The sequence below is a fragment of the Epinephelus moara genome, chromosome 19, assembly GCF_006386435.1.
Source record: "Epinephelus moara isolate mb chromosome 19, YSFRI_EMoa_1.0, whole genome shotgun sequence".
NCBI lineage: Eukaryota > Metazoa > Chordata > Actinopteri > Perciformes > Serranidae > Epinephelus > Epinephelus moara.
The window spans coordinates 15,476,510-15,499,076 of NC_065524.1; the positions used below are offsets into that span (position 1 = coordinate 15,476,510).

At 41.2% G+C, this 22,567-nt stretch overlaps 2 protein-coding genes across 3 annotated transcripts in view; one reads left to right on the forward strand and one right to left on the reverse strand.

Annotated features, from left to right (window-relative positions):
• The first annotated feature begins 5,555 nt into the window (after positions 1–5,555).
• On the forward strand, positions 5,556–12,384 carry gpr137ba (G protein-coupled receptor 137Ba). The gene is made up of 7 exons (XM_050070794.1): positions 5,556–6,296; positions 8,264–8,313; positions 8,459–8,681; positions 9,092–9,238; positions 11,247–11,375; positions 11,640–11,761; positions 11,859–12,384. Exons 1-7 carry the CDS (start codon positions 5,916–5,918, stop codon positions 11,983–11,985), a joined length of 1,179 nt encoding a protein of 392 aa, XP_049926751.1. The 5' UTR covers positions 5,556–5,915; the 3' UTR covers positions 11,986–12,384.
• A 1,401-nt stretch (positions 12,385–13,785) lies between these two features.
• Positions 13,786–22,567, reverse strand: part of egln1a (egl-9 family hypoxia-inducible factor 1a) — a 31,594-nt gene continuing 22,812 nt past the window's right edge. Inside the window, exons 2-5 of one of the 2 annotated variants that reach the window (XM_050070826.1) lie at positions 21,669–21,788; positions 14,622–14,758; positions 14,468–14,535; positions 13,786–14,360 (exon numbers count right to left, since the gene is read on the reverse strand). In XM_050070826.1, coding sequence (XP_049926783.1) covers positions 14,305–14,360; positions 14,468–14,535; positions 14,622–14,758; positions 21,669–21,788 — 381 coding nt within the window. In that variant the 3' untranslated portion in view covers positions 13,786–14,304. The remainder of the gene's footprint in view (positions 14,361–14,467; positions 14,536–14,621; positions 14,759–21,668; positions 21,789–22,567) is intronic. The other variant, XM_050070827.1, reaches the window with a different exon arrangement.

The window sequence follows — 22,567 nt, forward strand, 5'->3', positions numbered from 1 at the left end:
ACATTGCATGTAGGGGAACCTAGGACTAAAGGAACATAAGGCTGAAGGAACACAGAGTTGAGGGAAAATAGGGTTGGGGGAACATAGGGTTTAGGGAATATAGGGTTGAGGGAACATAAGGCTGAGGGAACATCGCATTTAGGGGAACCTAGGACTAAAGGAACATAGGGCTGAAGGATCATAGAGTTGAGGGAACATAGGGCTGGGGGAAAAAAGGGGTTCGGGAACATAAGGCTGAGGGAACATTGCATTGAGGGAACCTAGAACTAAAGAATGTAGGGCTGAAGGAACATAGAGTTGAGGGAACATAGGGTTGAACGAATATAAGGTTAAGGGAATATAAGGTTGAGGGAACATAATGCTGAGGGAATATTGGGTTGAAGGAACATAGGACCGAAGGAGCATAGGGTTGAGGAAACATAGGATTGAGGGAACATAGGGCTAAAGGAACATAGGGTTGAGGGAACATAGGGCTGAAGGACCGTAGGGTTGGGGTAACATAGGGCTGAGGGAACATAGGGCTGAAGGGCCTTAGGGTTGGGGGAACATAGGGTTGAAGGAAGATAGAGCTAAGGGAATGTAGAGTTTAGGGAACATAGGGCTAAAGGAACCTAGGATTGAGGAAACATAGGATTGAGGGAACATAGCGCTAAAGGAACATTGCGTTGAGGGAATGTAGGACTGAAGGAACATAGGGCTGAGGGAACATAGAGTTGAGGAGACAGGGTTTAGGTAACATAGGAGTGAGGGAACATAGAACCACTCCTCTTGATTAAGACCCTGATTTGAAACTCACTGTACCAGTATTTCCAACACAGTAGCAAGCAGCCATCACTGTTTGGATGATAAGGTACTATAACACAGGGGCCACTGTATGGGAGGTCCAAGTGTCTCCCGAGGGACAACACTGGACTGTATTAGCAGATTTGGATACAGGCCAAGGGGCCATCAGAGCATAGACATCAGAGCATGGACCAGTTACCAGCAACAGAGCCCCATGGCCGGTTTGATTGAAACATTATGTAAAGGACAATATCACAGAGCACTGTACCATACGCTAATCATTTGAGGCATCCCGCTGTGGCTATCAGACTCGACTCCAGCTGGGATAATGAGGGGCGTGCTGGTAACGTGGTTCAACTCGGAGCTGTTTCTGCCTTGCTAACGGATGATCAGTCATCCATCCAACACTTTGGTCCACTTATCTGAGCAACTGTTGGCCACATTGCCATGACATTTTAATATGGGTATTCATGGTCCCCTTGATTTCTAATGATTATTTTGTGACCTCTGACCTTTTGTTTGGCGATAACATCAAAATGTCTTTTGCCAACACTCTGGAAATGCATTTTGAAAAAGAAAATAAGATAACAAATGACCTCCAAATGGAGCTGAGACTTTTACTATAGATTTGGTATGATGACGACCCTGATCTTTTCCCATGTCCACCACCAGACCAAGATTTTATTGCACAAGACATATCAAAACTAAAAGTACAGATTGTGTATCATGGACCCGTCACTGCCTGATAAACACCCACATACTGTAACAGAAAACTCGTCAGAAGGAGTAAACTGATCCTCATGTGTGAAATTGGCAGAGTTCCCCCTGTAAAGCTGTGAGAATGGAAAATACATATTTAGTTGCACAAGACTGTTCATGAATTCTTGTCATACTTTTGCTTTTGAAGTACTGGACTTTTTTTTTTTTTTACATCTTCTGCCTCTAAAAACGTCAAGTTAAATAATCAAAGACGCAAAACATCCAAACTGAGGTCTAACTTGTGACAAAGGGTCCAAAGTAGACATTGATTTGTTTTAGGGGTCACAAGACTAATAGGTTCTGGAGGGTGAGCCCCTTGTGGACTCTTTTGTGGAGCTGCCCTCTTGCACCACCCTCAGGCCAAAATTTATAATAACCATATTACTGTAAATTTACAGGGCACAATAAATCCTTGTGAGTGAAATGTTTCGGTGTCCTTTTCTTCAGCATCACCCTCAGGGATAACTTTCCATTTTTAGCCCCTCTACTGGGAAGATGCTGTTTTCTTTAACAGCGGTGTGGTATGATGAACATCTCAACAGCTTGGCTTTACCTCGCTGCAATATATTCTAGTGATATGCAGAACATAAACAGCCATAATATGTTTTTTTTTTTTAACTCTAATATGCTTCTCTTTTAAATTTACTGGATTGTTGGACACAGTTAAACCCAACATTTCTCAATCTGCTGTTAGCTTACAAAGCATTATTATTTTAATAAGGCTGGAAACTGTAGGATATTTATATATCTATGGTCACCAGTTACGCCATATTTTCTCTCCTATGCCACAAAGGCTGAAATCAGAAGCCATCTTAAAACATTTATAATTCAATTATTATATGAAAAGAGAATTTTAAGATGTACAATGCAGGAACAAGTCTTTGTATAACATACATGGATTTTATATATTAAGCTAGATACCATAGTATTTTGGAAAGAGACCATACATAAGAGAATTAAACAATACATTTTTATTTCCTCTGCTACATTATTTCTCTCACTCTGGATGTCACCAGCCTCTCCATCTTTACACAGTAGAAAGTTGCCCCCTTCTGGTCATTTAATGAAGTTTGCATTTGTGTTTTTTCATATATTCTCCAAACATTTTCAGAGATGAACATAAACTGATGTGTGTACACTAACATTGCAGATGTATATGGAGTTGTTTATTTTATTATTGAACATTAGAATATGCCAAAAAAAAAATTCAATGATGTTAAATAGTGAGGGCTAATTTGTGTTTAATGCTATCAGAACAGAAAACATATTCATCATGACTGTATGACTTGCCAACAGTGCTTCTATCTACTAAACTAAAAGTAGTTCACCCAATAGCAATATGTGTTCTTATATATTAACACTGTTGATATTCACTGCACTGACGTGGTGATACACATTGGGCTCTTGTTGGGCTCTCCTGATGGGATGTTTACCCCGGGGCCTGTGATCTCATCAGCTGTGACTTGTTAGTGTTAAAATGAGTGTGTTTTCATGTTGCCTGGGAACCAGCAGCGGACTGGGATGTGATGTGTCGGTGGCAGGAGCCTGATAATCAGACTCAAGTGCCATTTCGTCACAGCGCTATTATTTTTCTTTTTTATTCACAGACAAAAATGGAGACGTGGGCGATTTCAAGGGCTGGAGCCGAGCGGAGGGAACTCTGGGAACAAACAAGGCATTCAATAGTTTGCATATTTTTGCATTTTATGACTAAATCTTTTGCTTCCATATGTAGTAGGCTTTCAGCTAGTGCTCTGCTGCTATTATATTCACGGTTGCAGTGTCTCTTTACTGAAAACAAAGAAGTGAAACAAAGCACTTGATGATGTCACTGATCTCATGTTCTGTTGCACATTAGAGGCCAACTCTCTTTATTAAGTAAAGTTGCTATTCAAAGAGGGAAGTACTGTAGCTGACAGCATCCTGTTTGGTGTGGTGCCTGGGTGGTTGGTTCCTCGTATACGAAAAGATTGATGTATCACAGCAGTCAAAGGTGAGCTGGAGTGACCTCCATCCTCGGCCTCCCTCATGTTCACATGCCCCAGTCCTGTGAAACAAAAAACCCTCCCACTACTAACCATAACAAACCTCACTGAGATTGCTGCTCAGGCTAATCACGCTCACTCCTTCTCACCATGATGAACCTCTGAAACTTTGACCCTGAGAGGCCCCAAAGACCCCAGGTTCACGTTGTGGCAATTAGAATAACTGATCAATAAAAAGTAAATACATTATTAAAAAAAAGCTAGTTAATACAATTTAAATGTATACAATTTGATCATTGTTAACATTTTATTAACTAATAAGTGTTGATCTACCACTGCAAACACTTCTGGTTTATTCTGTCTTTGTGTTGTTTCTTTGAAAAAGGTATCTCTTGAGTTTTTTGCCTTTATTTGACAGTTTGCAGTGAAGTGAGACAGTGAAAACCAGGGATCACACACAACTTTCATTATACCTTCATTTTGCAGTTGCCAGCACCTGTTTTGTAGTAAAGTCTGTGCAAAAGCTAATTTCTCTTATTTATTGTTCTAATTTGTCTATCAGTATTTTGTTGTCATTAAATACATTTTCTTTTAATCAGCTCATAAGTTGAAGAACAAGGGGTGAAGGGTGGTGTGGTGGGCTGAATAGGGGCTTATTTTGCCTCAAGGCACCCAAACAACCAACCCTGTCTAATGTAAGTTAGCCATATTTATTACATGTAATAATAAAGGTGGAGTACACCATCTTATAATTATGTATCATGACTTATAATTCTACATAAATTACAGCTAATTTATATAAGTACAAATGTTATCTTATAGCCATGAATCTAACACAGGGATGTCTCAAGACCAGCCCGAGGGCCAATCATGGCCTGCGGAACAAATTTTAAACAGCCCGTGGCTTGTTGTTCAAAATATACAATATGTGGCCCACCACACAATATTGGTTTATTAAGCTAAATCTCTTAGCATTTTTTCCGTTCACCTCACAATGGCAGGACTATCATACAGGCAGAACTGACTGCCCCTTTTCCACTGCCTTTTCAAGGCAAGAATTTTTAGGCCGCCTTGCTGTTCTGTATGAAAGGTACGATCCCTGAATGGGAGACAGAGTCGTCCCACCTGTAAGCGGGCAGTGGAGGTAGTAACAGCTCCAAAACGATGTCTGTATAAATGAGACAGCTGGCAGAACTGGATCATGAGTGGCACAGTGTGACATTTTGGTGACATATTATGTGTGTGACCCAGTGTGGGTAAAAAGTAGCTGATAGCAGTTAGCAGCTAGCTCATAGAAGAAGAACAGGGGCTGAAAATGTCCACAAATCTGGAAGACAATGAGGTGCGGAAGCTCCGTACCCTCCGAGATCGGCTATCATATAACAGAGATTATAAATGATTGTTATTGCCATGTTAATGCCATTGTTATTGTTTATACAACGCTGCAGATGCGTCCTGCTTTGTGTTAATTGTAATGGATTTTTTTTTCAGTAAGCTGTATGATGTGAGAAGCAGCAGGCCCCTGGGTGTTGTCACACAATTAAATCCGGCCCCCATTCAATAAGTTTGGACACGCTTGCTCTAACGTGTAGCTAGGCCCAGAAACTTCTTTCACAGCAGTTTACTTCTATAATACAGGGTATCTTCTGAGGTGATTTTGCAGTGATGTTTTCCCTCTGCCTTCTTGTGTGTAAAAATTAGTTTACCAGTAAAATGTGTCACCTGTATTTACTGTAGGGCAACATACAGTACGTGAAAGTGCTGTATAGAGTTTCTGAACACTCCAATACTGACTGATGATAATGCTTATGTATGTTATATTTTTACACACTTAATTAAAATGAAAGTAATACATCTAACAGCTCTGAGACGCTCTCCTGGGATCAGTGCAGCGGTGGGAAGTCCCATCACAGGGTTAAAGGTACAGTAGCGTGCGTCAGCTGATGCGTAGCGCCGCGTAATGAGCGCGGAGGGGGAGGTGGAGGAGGCGGAGGCCGGTCCCCTCCTCTCTGCCTGTGCCGGAGCTGTGCTGGCTGCAGCTCTCAGCAGCTTCCTGCCGCCGCTGCTCCTCCTGACAAACGGCTCATTCTCATCACTGATCATGTGCCTCTCTCTCTGGCTGTCTCCGGCTCTGCAGCAGGAAGTTCGCCTTGTTTTCTTCCTCTTGCTTTTCCTTTCTCCCTCCTCTTGACAGCCACACTCGCAGCATTTAGTTCCTCACTCTTTTTCTGGCTTTTTTTTTCTTCGCTGCGGTGCTCAGCTCTCCTCCGCGGGGCGAGAGAGCTGTGAAGCCGGGTTTGTGAAGCCAGAGTCCGGCGGCGAACACCGGCAGAGGCCCCCCTCCGCTCCGCTCCGCTCCCTCCTCCTCCGGCCAGGGACAGCAGGTTCATGGAGGCCCCGGTGGAGGAGAAGGAGCCGTCGCCGATGGACAAGTCTCTGCCTCCACCTACCTTGAGCCCGGCCGTGCCCCCCTACGTCACTTTGGGCCTGACGGTGGTGTACACCATCTTCTACTCCCTCCTCTTCATCTTCATCTACGTGCAGCTCTGGCTGGTCCTGCGGTACCGACACAAGCGCTTCAGCTACCAGACCGTGTTCCTGTCCCTGTGCCTGCTGTGGTCGGCCCTGCGCACCGTGCTCTTCTCCTTCTACTTCAAGAACTTTGTCACAGCCAACACTCTGGGGCCCTTTCCCTTCTGGCTGCTCTACTGCTTCCCTGTCTGCCTCCAGTTCTTCACTCTCAGTCTCATGAACCTTTACTTTGCACAGGTGAGTTGGCAGGCTAATACAATCACAGGGGTCAGTAGTTTGATTACTGAGTCTAAGGAGATCTGGTTCAAAGTCCTCCTCCACTCAGACATGTGTTTTACTTATTGTTTCTTTATCTGGATGTTTGACCTTCACTGTGCAGAAGGATGCATGTGCAGTGTCTGACACTGACAGAGGGAAAGTTTCTCTGTGTTCACCTGAAATCTGAGTTTAAGACGTGTTTTTATTGTAAAATAATCATTTAGGCTACAATGTAACACTATGACATTAAAGAAAACCAAGCATAGGCATCATATTGAAATAAGGACAATATAAGAGGCATGATTCCACTTTAAACAGGACTATACATTCAACATGTCAAGAGGACATAAAGTAAAGGTGATATAGCAAAAAAAGCACTTTGTGTTGCATTATTTTTGTATGAAAAGTGCTAAATAAAGAAATTCTGATTATTTGATTGATAGCAAAAAAACAACAACAAAAAACCTCAATAACAAACATTAAAATAAAGATAAAATAAAAGTGTGCGGTAACATCAGAAAATGTAGACAATACATTAAATTTCTTAAAAAAAAAATCTGTAGCATACTGACTATATGAGCACATTTCTTATTGTCTATAATTTGGATAGACTCTAAAATAAATCCTGAGAAATTTAAACAATGGGCAAGAACTCGGAAACTTGGATTTATGAATTCAAAGTTTCCCTAGTAGAATAAATAGTCCGCAGAACGTTTTGTGTTTGGTTTTTATTGTTGGTTTCCAGCCTGATTTAAAGATTGTTTTGAGTGTCAAAATAGTCCTCAATTTTTCCCCAGAATCCATTTATAAAATTATATGTTTTCCTCTTCATTTTTACAAAATTCACAAACAATTGGAACAACCAGTCGATCGTGGTCCAATATGCAACTTATTAGTGCAGTGCCAAGTATAGTTTTTTTTAATTAAATAATTTCTTAATATTACAAATACAAATTAAACTTTAGGTACCTAACTACAAAAACAATCAATTGCTTTTTCAGTCCACTAGTTACATTTTGCAGCTGCAAAAAAATGGCTGAAGTGAGATGAACATTTTATTAGATGAAACAGATGTTGACAAAGATTTCCTCTGCGGACATAATTTACAGTTGGAAAAAAGGCAATATATCTTTAAATATACAATGCCTAAAGCAAAATAGTTTATAACCAATGATTATTTCCCAGTATTGATTAATCTGTCAATAGTTTTTTTCAATGAATTACTCAGTTATTGTGACATTAGTGCGTCACAAGTTCCCTGATCCTAAAGTGATTGTATGACATTTTTTGCTTCAAAAAGTGTTACTGGGTTATCAGAATTGTTGAAAATTAATTTTTAACAACTCTAAATGCAAATATTTTTCTGATACTAATACATTAAAAGCTAAAAAATGTATAGAATTTTATATAATGATCAAATTGATGTTCAGAGCAATGAACTGTACATTAAAAAAATGTTTAAAACAAAATATTTACCAACTAATTGATATGAAATTGTCATTAATATGAACTGCATTGGATAGCAAGGACCCTAATAGAACTATCCTCTAAATATTACCTGTTGCTATATTACGCTCTCATTCAGAGCAGCTATGAAGTGCGATACAGTGAATCATTCCTTCATCTGCTTACTTAATCCACATATCAAATAATAGCTTCTCTGGCCCCTACCTAAAGCTTATTTTTAGCATAATCCTCTTGTGCTGATTTGAGTCACAGTTGCAAGTTGAGAGTGAGCCGGCACACAGCATTACAGTACATGTGGCCCTGAGCCGTGTGACCATTCTGTATCCAAAGTTCAAAACTCGGTTATTTTCATCCGCCAGGTTCCTGTTTTCAGAAAAATGTGTCTTGTTTGTTCGTAGAGTGAGAATACAGAAGTGAAAATGTGCTGCTTAAACAGCGTGACGCATTTGCCTTAAGTAATGACTGATTCCTCTTTACAGGTGGTTTTCAAGGCAAAGTCGAAATATGCACCAGAGCTTTTGAGATACAGGTAAGAGCAGGCAGTGACCTAATTTACTAGATTTTCCATTAAAGCATATTGTTCTCTTATTTGACAAATTTCTGTTATCTGACAAAAAAAACAACCATGAATTATTTTGGCTAAAGTCTTAAAAAGATACTTTCCTGACCCACAGGCTGCCGCTGTACCTGTTCTTCCTGTTCATCAGTCTGGTGTTTTTAGTAGTAAATTTAGTGTGTGCGCTGCTGGTGAGGATGTCCTCTGCAGAAGCCCACACCATCGTGCTAGTGCGGGTCGCCATCAATGACTCACTCTTTGTCCTGTGTGCCATCTCGCTCTCCTTGTGTCTTTACAAGGTCGCTAAGATGTCACTTGCCAACATTTACCTGGAATCCAAGGTAAGACACACCTCCCTGTGCTGCAGGAGAAATCAAACATGAGTAGCTGTAGTTACATCCTCTGGGATCCACAGAATGAAAGTGGCTCGTGATTTTGTTTCATAGTGATTTGTGTAGCTGACATTAAAAGGTATTGTGTGCTGCTTATAGCACCCTTGTGTGAAGATGCATCTCTCTGCATAATTTATGCTTTTGCACATAGCGATTGTTACCTAGCAACGCAGTGTCATTCTTCTGCATGACTGGTTGTACTTCACAAGCCTATAAAACAATAGGTCACACCTGAATTCAAAATGTATTACAGCCATCCTTACCGTCAGTTTCCATGTCGTGTTTGTGTGATTATGTGTCACTTCCTCCTAAATGTACATGATGTGTAATTTCTTAATGCAACTCTTCAACCTGTGCAGGGGACGTCAGTGTGCCAGGTGACTGTCATAGGAGCCATCGTCATCCTCCTGTACTCTTCCAGGGCCTGCTACAATCTGGTCGTCCTGGGACTCTCAAACAAGAGCATTAACTCCTTTGACTACGACTGGTACAACGTGTCAGACCAGGTGAGCCACCAGAAGTCATAATGCCAGTGGTAGATGAAGTATTCAGATGCTCTAGGTGGAAACATTATCAGAAATGGAATATAATGTGTTATAATGTTTTCTTTAGTATATAATTACCTGAAAATAAGAATCATCATGTTTTCTACACACGGAGCTGGTCCTCTTCCATGAAGTCTGCCATGTTGTTTCTACAGTAGCCCTGAAGGGACAAATCAAACAGTGGCGCTAGATAGGGCCATCTCTTCATCACGTTTTGATATCGGCCATTGTAGTTCTCCTATACGCTTGGCACACGGGACAAGTTTCAGTTGGTAGCAATCTGCAACTTCACCACTAGATGTCACTAAATTCTACACACTGGACCTTTAAGTAAAAGTACTAATACAGCACTGTAAAAATGCTCTGTTACTAGTAACAGCCCTGCATTTGAAATGTTACTTAAGTATAAGTACAATCAGGGAAATGTATGAAAAATAATAAAAGTAAAAGTACTCAATGCAGACAAAAATTTAATTGATTTAATAGATCAAAAATAATTTGAATAATTTAAATAATTAAAAGCAAAAGTTCTCATATTTGAGAATATGAAACCATTTTTTGCTTGAAAAATATTTCAACACTTATCAAAATTGTTTCCAAATAATTTTCTAATCAATCAACTAAATCGGTTCAGCAATACTTGTATATTTTCATAGGGTTTGTGTGCAAGAATCTAGTAATAATAATAATAAACTATTGATACAGTACCTTTCAAAACACAGTTACACAGTGCTGTAGAAAAGAACTAAACATAATTAAAACACAAGCAGAATAAAACAAATAACATGTCGTAAAATGTCATCTAGTAAAAGATAAAATAAGGAAGGCCAAAATACTAAAATCAAGATAATAAATGGGAAATAAAATCAATAAGATAGCAATAAAATAGACAGACAGCTCAGCTAAAGTCAGGATATGCTTTCCGTACGTAGTATGTTTTTAGGAGAGACTTAAACGAAGCCAGTGACTCAGACAGCCTTATGTAGAGTAACTAGTAACTAAAAAGTACAGTATTTCCCTCTGAAGTGTTGTGGAGTAGAACTAGAAGGTGGCATGAGATTAAAATACTCGAGTTAAAGTACCTTAAATTTTTACTTAAAGGAGCTATATGTAAGAAATATAAAGCAAATAGTCGTAAAATCCTCCTAATATGTCACAGAGACTAAGGAATAATGTTCATATAACATACTGATCTCACAGACAACAATAGTACATTCAGAATATTTGCATTTAAAAAAAAATTTTACGGTCTGCAAATCATGTTTATGTTTTGAATTTGTGTTTTGGCCTGTTGCGCCACCCACCACCGTCTACCAGTCACGCAGTCAGTAGAGTCTCAGCATCAGTTACAGTTACGACTGAGCTACAGCAGCACAGCAAGCAGCATTAGCAGTGTCCCGGTACATAGCATTAGCAGTCTCCTCAGCTGTATCCCGGCAGCAGCGTTAGCAGCAGAGAAGCCGGGCTTGCTCGAACGGTCCGCTGGAAAACCGAAGATCAAGGACGTGGTGGCGCGGCCCTGCCACGGCAGCTGCCCGTTGGCAAACAAATCGGTCTCCAGCGTGCCGCTGTCCAGCAACCTCGAATCTGTAGGGGAGGGGGAGCGGACACGACTCGCGGCAGTATTTTGAATTTGAGTGCAGTAACCGTTTTGGCCACATTCTTACATACAGCGCCTTTAAGTACAGCACTTGTGTTGTACTAAGTTACATTCCACCTCTGCATAATGCCGTATGATTTATGAGGTAATGTGAAAAGAGCATGCTTTTTCTTATAGCACTGTTCAGGAAGGTTGACCAGGTGTAATGAAACCTCTAAAAAGTGCAAGACCTTTTTGTTTTTGAAAAATGTTTGCCTTATTGATGGTTATGTCCTTGATGATGACTTCATTAAGGAAATACAGTTCCCTCCATCCCTGTGTAACAGAGTTGACTGTTCAATACTGAATGTGTTGTGTTTTGTTTTTCAGGCAGATTTACAGTCGACTCTGGGCGACGCAGGCTACATCGTTTTCGGAGTGATCTTGTTCGTATGGGAGCTGCTCCCCACCTCTCTCCTTGTCTTCTTCTTCAGAGTGCGGCAGCCCGACCTAGACAGGGTGAGCCAGCAAGTACCCTAAGCCGGCGGTTTCCAACCTGGGGGTCAAGAGATGATTTAGATGAAGGCAGATAAAACACACTGTAGTTCAGCTTCACAAAGGAAACTCACTCTTTGGTGCAATGTGTGACAAGGTCATAGATATTGCTTTATTTTATTGGGTTCATGAGGCAGTCAGGTTGGAAACCGTTCTGAGCCGTAAGCAAATGATGTGAATCTAAGACTATGAAATGTTTATTGTCTTGTTTGTGCGCTCCTCCTGCAGAGCGGTTCTGGGCTTCCTGGTCACGTCTTCTCCTCCAGGGCTTATTTCTTTGACAACCCAAGGCGTTACGACAGTGACGATGACCTGGCGTGGAGCGTCATGCCTCAGAACATCCAAGCCAGGTAAAAACACCACGATCCAATCACCAAAGATACTGTACATAAAGTACAGAGGTCAAATAGTGCTGTTTAATTGATGTATACTTGTTTGATTTTCCAGCCTGGCTGCCGACAGTTACGAGTGGGGGAGTCAGAGCAGCAGCGGTGGCGGCGGCATCGGCGCCTACATTGGAGGGGACGACAGTTACAACCTCCCACCTCCTCCAGAGGAGCTCAGCCATTACTGACCGGAGTTCAGCGACTCCTGACCTGTGGCTTTGTGTTTATTTTTTTAATCTGTATATTTTTGCACAGTCTCTCTTAGCGACAGAGGCACATCCTACACTCGATACATTCAGTCTTCTATTTTGTCTAGAGAAGAAGAACTAACAGACTTTTCTGCCAGTATACCAAGGTCCACTGACGGGGACATTAATTTTGCACACTTCTTGTACAAAGTGATCTAATTTTGACTGCTTTTAAACATTTCCATTGTATAGTTTATATTGAATACTGCTTAATATATTTCCTGACTTTTGTAATATGTACTGTATTTACTATTTTATGTACTGTGTTCTTTTTCATACAGATTTGTTTATATAGAGGAGACATTTAATTCATATTAAAACAGATTAAATGCTGTGAAAGACGCAGTTCGTTCTTTATTATCCACTAATACTTCATGGTTTCATTATATCTTTTATAATCATTTTTCACACTGGTCTTTCAGCACAACCTTGGGAGCACTGCATTTCACTAGACAGATTATTTCTGTCTGACAAATAAACCTTTGAATCCTGAACCACACCACAAACAGGTTTACATAACACTATTTTATATTACATAATTGCTCTACAGTAAAGTGCTCACTGACTAGTAATAAAGGCTACTGCATCACAAACACGTTATGGGCCCCTGAGGCATTTTCCCATTTTGTCCTGATGGAAGTGTCTCACTGACTTACACCACTGGTCGGTCCGAGCTCAAACAAATCCTCCTTAGAATTTGTGTCAGAAAAAAAACAGCAGCAGGCCTGATGTGTTACACACTTCTCCCCTTTTTATTGATGAGCTTTTTTTTTGTCAAAGATGGTTGCCTTTTAAAAGCACTAAATACAGTATGTACCCAAGATCTTTACAGATAACAATACTTTAAAAATTTAGGCAGTAATGTTAATTTACAATATAGGAACACTGTCATTGTGCACTTAAAGGAGCTGTGTACAACATTAAGAGCATATCTATGATTCAGTCGTCTGAACACGGAACTCGCATGCATGCACCGCAAGACACAGAGAAACTCGGATTACAACACACACAAAGGTAGTGTGACTTCATTCTCTGCTCAGGACGCCATTACTCCGTTACATCTGTACATTGCACAGTTGTGCGCAGCTATATTAATGCTCTGAATGTCATATAGAGCTCCTTTAAGTTTATAACTTGTCTTGGAAAAGATCTGTATTGGTTTAAAAGTATTACAGATTAGTTACTCATTTTTTAGAGGACTGATTTCTATGTCAAACCATTGACAAATCAAAGACTGAAACAATTAGGCAGCTCTGGTACATAGTGCAGGGAAAATCAGTTTCCAGAACCATTTATAGAATAACTTACTGGTTGATAGTGTCATTTACCACTTGATTAATACATTATCTTAATTTTACATACAGTGTAGTTATCAGAGCAGTAGACAATAGATAATATTGACTAAGGGGGAAGTTTAGTTTATGATGGCTGTTTGTGTTTTCACTCTCACTTCTGAGTGTGAGGAATTTTCTGTCAGAGGGAATTTTATTCATGCTCAGGTCCAAAATGTCAGTTAAAATAATAGGTGTAGTACAGTGTGTGCCTGCAGAGGGCAGCATGAAACTGCAAACTCTAGCGCTTCAGATGCAGTTCTCACATTACTGTCAGATGTGTCTCCTAAATCTGTGCTGATTCAAATGACTTGTTGTATTCAGAGAGAGAAGGAGGAACGAGACCACAGATAACACAGTCAGCATCTACTGTGCTGCAAATGACTGAATTCAAACTAAGACCAAACAGTTTTCTGCCAGAAAAAGAGTATTTTTAATTCAGATCATTCCTCATATTATTGCAACCTCAAGTACATTTTGCTATACAGTAGCTTATAACAGCTGATTCCATGTGAAAAGCATAACACATTAAGCATATGCAGAACACTGTACCTTTAAGGAATAACTGCAAAAAACCATATGCAAAAGATGAAGAATCTCTGGGAGTTTAATTCCTGTTGATTTTCTGAAAAATGTCAGCTGTAATGCAAGCGATCTCCACCAAAGAGGTGAAAGGGAGAGAGAAAAAAACACACGCACAATCCCTTTCAGTATAATGTCATGACATTCAAGGTCCTCTGGGTTTCCCCTGTTTTCTGAAAAGAACAGAAATCGCTGTTTTTGTTTGTTTTGTCTCCATAAAAATGGATCTTCCACCCACTCATTCAAAAGTCTGCTGTTTTGCCATGTAAAACACACACACATGCTCTCTATAGGCCACTTTCTTAGGACAGAGCACTTAATGGCTGTTTGTAAGGGACGCTTCCCATTAGCTGGGTTCTGATGGTTTGCCAAGTTCAACCTTAACTCCTTTTTCTCCTGCACCTGCACACAGAGGAAACAAAAACACAAAAGAGATGCATTAAAAAAAGAGACTCGGGGGGCCTGGAACAATAGAAACAGGATTGTGTCGTTTGTACATCAAAACCTACCCGTTAAGTACTTTTCTTTAGCTCTGGCTCGCTCATCTGCGTCAAAATACCACACTGTGATGGCATACCTGTGGAGACAATTAGAGAGGTGGGTCACATTGCATAACACATCTCACCATCTGAGCGCGTGCAGTGGACAGACTTGGATGCTGACCTGGTGGCGAAGGCGGGCTGAACCTCGTGTGGGTTTCGTCTGTCGGACCAGAAAAGCAGCAGACGGTCAAATTTGGGCTCTATGTCAGCAAACTGGGCCTTTCCTTCTGGGAAGATCCGAAGAAGGCCACCATGTTCCTGGAAGAGCAGAACAAGAAGAAACAACTGCTGTGTATACAAATCAGGACAAAGCAATAGCAGGAAGGTAAGGAGAGACTGTAGGAAGCAAACAATAAGTGAAGCCTCTGCAGCGATCATGTTTGGGATTTTTTTTTATTCCGCATAACAAGGAAACCATTCAGGGAAATGAGATGAAGTCTCCTAAAAACTGCATTTATCACTCCTATGGCAGATCCACTCAAATGTATCTCACATGTCAGGCTTTTTAAATTATGAACATGTGACGACAATGTTAAGGGAAAGGGTTGTCCAAATCCGAGGGCTAGGAGGAAAGCTCAGGATCGGAAGCAGCAGCGGGGGGACGGCTTTCCTGTGGAGGGATAGGAAGAATAACCCACAGGAAAACTGCTCTGGCTGGATAAAGGACCTGGAGAGTGAAAAAGCAGATTGCTGCGAGCATGCTGCTTAAACTCTCACACAGCTGATATGATAGGCCCCTCTCTTCACACGCAAACTAGCAGAGCAAAAAGGTTCACACCCTTTGTCGGAAAAGTAATGCTATTCCCAGTTATGCTGCTTTGAATGAGGGGGGAATACCGGTGGTGTGACTAAACTAAATTAGGCACAATAGGGTCAAAGAAGACAGGAGGAATGTTTTTTTTTCTCCGCAACACGTAAGCACCTCAAGCACCACTGATTTTAACAATTGTTTGACTTCACGTAAATCTAAATCGATGACAACATTCCGTGCGGCCGCCTGTAAATGATGGTGTGAACACAGGTTGACCCTGGCCTGCAGGACATGACCCTCTGACCTACATCAAGCTGAACTGGACCGATGGGAAATGACAACACATGCAGCCCAACGGTGTGATGTGCTTAAAAACTGTGCTGTCAGAATATGCTGTAACGCAAAATGGACACTGACTGACCTTTGACATTTTAGTGTTTTGTTAAAATTAAAAAATGCACTGGAATAAATAAATTTTGATTTTTATTGCTGTCTCTCAGGATGACACCCGAGCAGGTTTTACTGTAGGAGAATACTACTGAACAATACTACTTGGTGCAGGGCACATCAATGAAGAGCTACACACTGAGGAATACACTTCGTTTACCCAAAATCCACTCCAATGTTTTCCGGGGATATCTGAATATTCTCTTTTAACCCTGTAAAGTCAGAGCCCTTAAGATTTCTATGAAAACAAATCACATTTTTGATATTATTTGTGGTTGACATTTTTTCTTGCAATGTTTTTTCACCTATTAATCACCTATATCACAGATCTTACAGTTAATGTGATGTCAACCATTCCTGCACTGCATTGAAATGACCTACACAAGGCATGCACGTCATCCTGAGTTACTATTTATCTTACTGATATCAGCCTCACCGTTTACTGTTCACTCTCCGACAGCCGTATCAGAGCTGCTAATGCAAACCCAACATTTCCTACTGCTGCCAGTTAAAAGCATTCAGCTGGCAAAACACGAGGCAGCTTTCTTATGAAGAAGCCACACAAACCTCATTGATAGAAAAAGGAATGATAAAAGAAGATGCAGGCAAAGTGAGCTGATGGATGAAGAGCGACAGGCTGCACCTTTTTGTTACGTCCATGCATGTTTGTTCGGCTGCACTCACTGTAAATGGATACACCAGTTGTTCTTCTGTTGTATTTCTGACAAAGTAGCTGCTCGACAAGTGTTTGCTTTTGTGTAGCTTGCTGAGCCTTTCTATTGTTGCCTGGCAACCACACCAACACATCCTTACACTAACCTTCTACAATTTTTCCCCCAGCAATTAGTATCTTTTTCCTAAAATGGACCGACAGAGGGTTCTTGCTGTAGCTCTGGTTGAGGGTGAGAGGCTGTCAGCAAATGGTTTGTTGGGCACAGGGAAACGGAGATCTGTGTGGGTACACGAGACCCTAAAAAAGAGGGTGGATCCCGGAGAGTACCACCAGTTGGTCCAGGAGCTTCACCTTAATGATGGCCACTTCCAGGCATATTTTAGGATAACTCGGGGGCAGTTTGACAACATGCTGTCAATCGTCCGGCTGTACAGCTCTGGGTATCCAGCTACTGCTACCAACAATTTCTCTTCCATTGTTTACTGACTGTAAACTTGTTGTCGTAACCATGACGAAAAGAGAGATGACGTGGGGCGTTTTTTCAACTCGAGGAGTTCAGAGCTCTCCAGCAAAAATACCAGGCTTAGAGCACAGCAATGCCAAAGCGCATCGCAAAGCAAAAACCTCAAGCAAAAAGCTTCATTAAAAACAATTACAAAAAGGTGCCTCCAGCTGCTAAAATGCTTTCTGTGTGTGCCTTACAGTGGCATGCGCTGATTATAATAATAATAACCTTAAATTGTTTAAAGGAACATTTAAACGATCCTTTGGATTTTTTAAGTGGGGATGTGTAAGATTCTACTCATCCATAGTCAATGTAATATTTTCACCGCTTTGCCATCAGACAGCCCTTTCAGATGGGAAACTAAAGCCGTTATATGGCTCTCTTCAGAGCCACCAGAGTCCACTGACAAAAACCGTAATTTTACCTCACAGAACATGGGAGTTGCTTGTCTACCACCGCCTCAATTGCTTAGTTTGTCTGTGTTATTGTGTGGCTTTAGGTGCCCACAGCAGTACATTGCTTAGCTTAGGTTAGAGGAATATAGCTCATTTGGAAGATCATTAACATGCAGTTCTTAAAGAAGGCTTTGCTCAGTCACAAAGAGACACATTAGATTGACTAGGGGGCATTTAAAGGTAGCAATGACGTGCAAAAACCTACGTCACATGGTTACATGGTAAAATGTTTTTAGAGGGGCACTAAAATACAACATGTACTTTGAAAAAACTGTAGATGTTCAGATTTGAATAAATAAGAACACTGCGAAGAAGCAATAGCCACTTTTCTAGGGCGTGTCAGAGACAGTGGAAAGGAACAAGAGCTTTTTAATGTCTGACACTCTGTCCAACTTTAACTAATGAAATCTGGCCAAATCTGAAACCATACCTGCTAAGAACACATTTCACAAAAGGAAGTCACATCATGTACCCAGAGATACAAATCTGAACGACTTAGAGGAACACACTGAAACTCGCTCACATTGCAAGATGTTGGTGTAACTGAGAAAAAAAAAAAAAAAACTACTTTCAGTGATGTGATTCATGTTCTGTGTTGGTGTGAAGGCTGGATGGTGCTGGAAGAAATGACAGGAGCGATGACTACTGATTGCTAAATAATGCAGCTGTGACTGTCAATGCATGACATTAAGAGTGGTGTGAATGTGTCTACATGTCTCTACAGTATGTGTCAGCTGTGATCGACTGGTGACCTGTCCTTGCTTCTCACCAAATGCATGCTGGGAAACACTCCCACCCCCTGTAACCCTGAGCAAGATAAGCATTTTAGAAAACGGACAAATGGAAAAAAGTTACTGTAAAGCACTTTTGCATCTCGACATAGAGTATCTTATTTCACTCAGTGCAGCATTTCTCCAAACAGCAGCAGTCACAGAGTCACTCTATCTTATCGACGTTCATATTTAAACACTAAAAATAACTGATCTTTTCAGGGTGCTGTTTAAAGCCTACTTTGCAGAGAATCTGTTTTTGCAGTGGCTGATTCATTTCCTTTCACTTTGACTTCTGCTTGCCTGGATCTTTTTCCTCCCACCACAGCACATTGTTTCTGTTATATTTGTCACATGGGTGCATGGGGAACATTCAAAAGCAGTGACTGGTCATGCATAGCTGAGGTACATGATCTACCACACTGAGACTTTCAAGAGACTTGAGAATACAACAAATACTTGAATATCGCAGACTTTGCTGATTACCAAGTGTTGATACTTTATACATTTACACAATAAACTGGATGGACTTACTGTGTAATCCGTTGCAGTTTCATTATGATGCAGCTAATATTGCAGCTGCAGAGAGATGATGTTGAAAATTAGGGGTTAAATAACTGGAACAACTGAACCTGAACATTCCAAAGCCACGTCATTCTCTCATGGAGCCCCAGTAACCAGGCAACCACATTCTATAAAACACGGCTCCTCACACGCCCAATAAACAGCCAATCAATGACCAGATTGAAATCACCGACATGTCCAATGAAGTCCCTGAGCATGGCCCGTTTGAATAATTAACGCCTGTGTGGATGAGCATAACAATAGATATCATGCAACAGCTTGGTTGATTAACACGAGGGCAGTATGACTCACCTGATGCACATTGCAGAGAGGAAAAGATTTAGCGCTCACATAAAAACTGTGATTGTGTTCGGCGAGTGCTACGACACACACAGGGTGGACAATATAAGGTAATACACTGCTACAAAAGAGGGTCACAGGTTAGGTTGAATGCCACTTACTGGCCTCTGTTGGCTATTAAAAAGGCGTGGTGCACTTTGATATGTTTTCATAGCAACATGAGACACCTTATTACTCGGAACAGGCTAAGATATTTGCATCAAATTTATAGGTACATTGGTCAATAAAGAAGCCAACTGTGCCCATGGAGTTTGTCATATGTGGTGTGGCTCACAGTGTGTAGACTGTGGGTATAAGCCTGTCATCAGCAGCCTTCAAAATCCCCGTTGCTACATGACGTTCTATGTCTTTAAATGTTTTAGGTGGCTGTTTCTTTTGCGAGGATTTAGCCTTGTTAATGCCAGGGCCCACATCCCCATGTGCAAATGTGCCACCAAGACAAGTCCCCTCCTGACAAAATTTGCAAGAGCACTGTTGCTGCATGCTGGGTGTAGCACAGCCCAAGATGATTGTGACTGGTTTCAATAAATATAAACAACCCAAAGCGTTTTTTGCAGACTTATGATGGGTTCAGCCAGACCTTTTTTCGAGCGCTGGCACGTCGTGAGATAAGTCAGGCTATGCGAATCTATGAAATATGATTAGAATTTCACAATAACAAATGCAATGAAAACTGCATCAAAAAAGAGGAACAGCAGTCACAAGTTGATAATAGTCATCTGGGACACGATGGGCATGCAGGTCATCAGTGGACTTCAAAATATCCAGCCTTAGTAATTGTGTTTGCAATGGTGATTGAGTTACTCCATCGTCTAAGTACAGTTTAATTGGAGGTTCATGTTATTTCATCTTCCCTATCATAGCAGGAGCCAGGTTCCTAATACCTATGCATTCAACTTGCCGTATTGCTTGCTTGTATGAGCCAGTAATGGTCATCCTGTGTACCGTGGCACTCGTAGCCAGACTTGTGGGTAGCCTGCATTCTACCACTAACTGGCAACCAGACGCCAAACAGAGTTTCCTGTAATTACGTAATTTTCATATGCAGGTCTAAAGGTCAAGTATGTGAGGAAGTCTGGAGGGCAGCTTGTCTACTTATGTGTCTTGTCATGCAACTGGCTCCTCAGAGAAGTATGAAGACATCCTCCTGCCGAACAGCTGCTGCTTTCTGTTATACAAAGTGCTGTTCCTTCCTGGTGTGCAGCATCCTGTTTATCTCTGTCATATTCAAAAGGTGAGTTCCTTAACTGCTTGTCCAACAACATTTACCACAAAAGCACATTACAGTGTGGCCTACATTTCCTTCTACCCTTTCATGTTGTGAAAAAAAATGTGGAGCCTGGAAAGTGTCGTGGGCTACAAACAAATTTGTGGAAACCTGTTTTAGGTAACATGTACTCTTAAGATTGTACCAACCTGTTGCAGTAGGAATTGAAGTAACAGGTTATTGCAGCTACAAGGGCTGTCCTGAATGCCTTTCGCTTTGGCTCTAAAACTTATAGTGAATATTTGAAGCTTTGGCAGGAGGCTGAAAATGACTCGGGAAGGACTCTGCAAGACATTTCTCCATTCTCTGCTCTTTTGGTTTAATCAGAAGCATTGTTTTTTTAAAGACGCTGTTATTCTTCAGCACTGGTTCTCAACCTTTTCAAGTGGCGGCCCCCCAAGAATAATCACGTTGGTGTTCGGGAGCCGCGCCTGACCCGCTGGAATGGCACCCTCTGCGTTCACGTGCATTCAAACTTTAACTCTCACAAACACACTCAATAATATATTCTAAGGCAAATGATATCATTGGTACAGGTGATTAAAAAATAAAATAAAATAACATAAAAAAAAACATAAAATAAATTTAAAAAAATAAATAAAATAAAATAAAAATATCCAAATCCCCAAACTGAAAACAGAATATATACCCCCATGACACCTGCTGAGCTTCTAATTAAAAATAAAAAAAGTCACTGATTATGCAGTGAGACGGAAGGTAGGATTTTTAAAGTCAGACCTGGGGCAGGTGGTTTCTTTGAGCACCAGGTGAGGAGTCAGTGGAAAAACAAGACTCATATGTTTTTCAAAGTGAAGATATTTGAGTATTATAAGAATATCCCTTCAGTAAAACACAACCAAAAACCATGGTGTGAATACTTAACAACCAAAGTAACACCTGAATCTCCTTCTTTTCTGCCTGTATATCCACTGTAATGTAGGAGGAACAGTGTGTGTAAGGTAGCATGGGGGCGCTCGTCTCTGATGGGGCGTGGCTGGATTAGCGGGATCTCTGTGTTTTAATGGGATTATAAACAGGGAGAGTGGCCGAGTGGCACGTATTGACACGTAACCTCTGCCGCTGACTCTGCTTGGGTGTGGAATACAACAGAATGGAGGAGGACGACCCTGCCATGGAGGCAAGAACTACGCTGACTTGTCCTGAGTGACGCGAAGTTCACTGGAATTTGAACACCAGACACATGGCCGCTAATTATTTTGTTTTCATGGTTATTTCAGTGATGATAGCAAATCACAAATTGAATCAATGTTTATAACAAAAAAAGAGAAACAAAGAGATTCTCATAAAAGTTCAAACAGGAATAATCATCATCGAGTACCAATGAACATCATTTCCTCCGTATATCATCCACATACCTTGGCTGTCCAATCTCTATTAAGGTAATATATGCATGTGACACAACGTCCATCCCCATTGGGGTTATCCACATGGCGCACGTATCCTGTCCCGTTTCCAGGGTAACATGCCACCATTGCCTGAAGACGGAAAATGAAAATGCATGATTAGTGAAAAGAGATTCACAGAAAGCACAAACGTATGCATTCAATGTCTACATCTCATACGAATCATTAAACACGTCAGCAGGGGTAATGCATGAACACAGAGAGGGATCAATCAAGGCTGCATTTAAATTGTGTGTGTGGGTGCAAATGTAGCTGCAAGTGCTGTTCTAGTCAGTCAGAACCTGGTCTGTGGATTCAGCTCGACTGTCTCTGTTGGCCCGTGGTGCAGATGCAGCAGACGGTCTTGGCACAGCCAGATGGCATTGTCTTTGCCTCACCTGCGCCCAGACTGATACATGCAGTGGCTGCTTATGACACAGCTGATTCATTATAAACTTTAAACTAGCGAGAAAATAAACCGGAGATATCACGCACCACGTCAACTTCCCCTTGCCTTTTCCTGCTCTATTAAGACTCGCATGATCTGCTTGGGTGTTGGCAGTGAACCCTCTATGAGCTCTTGTAAACTTCTTGGTGTAAACAGTGTGGAGATTCCCTCGGAATTAAGACACACACAAGTGGTGACTCGCGCACTGCCGGGACGGACTGTGACAAAGACTTGTATTTCCTGAAATAAGACTTCCATGGAAGACAGGAAGTTTGAAGAGGAAAAGTTCAGTTCTTACACTGCCTGCAATATCAGATATCAGACCATAAGCACTGGAAATAACAACCAACACTTGCGGGACGCCGTGCAACTGTGTGTGTTTTCTGTCTTGAAAGTGGAGCTTAAGTTTGCGGTGAACATGCAC

Coding starts and splice junctions, on each gene's coding strand:
- gpr137ba (XM_050070794.1), top strand. CDS start 5,916: ATGGAGGCCCCGGTGGAGGAGAAGGAGCCGTCGCCGATGGACAAGTCT. Junction 8,314..8,458: donor CCAGAGCTTTTGAGATACAG/GTAAGAGCAGGC, acceptor CCTGACCCACAG/GCTGCCGCTGTACCTGTTCT. Junction 8,682..9,091: donor ACATTTACCTGGAATCCAAG/GTAAGACACACC, acceptor CAACCTGTGCAG/GGGACGTCAGTGTGCCAGGT.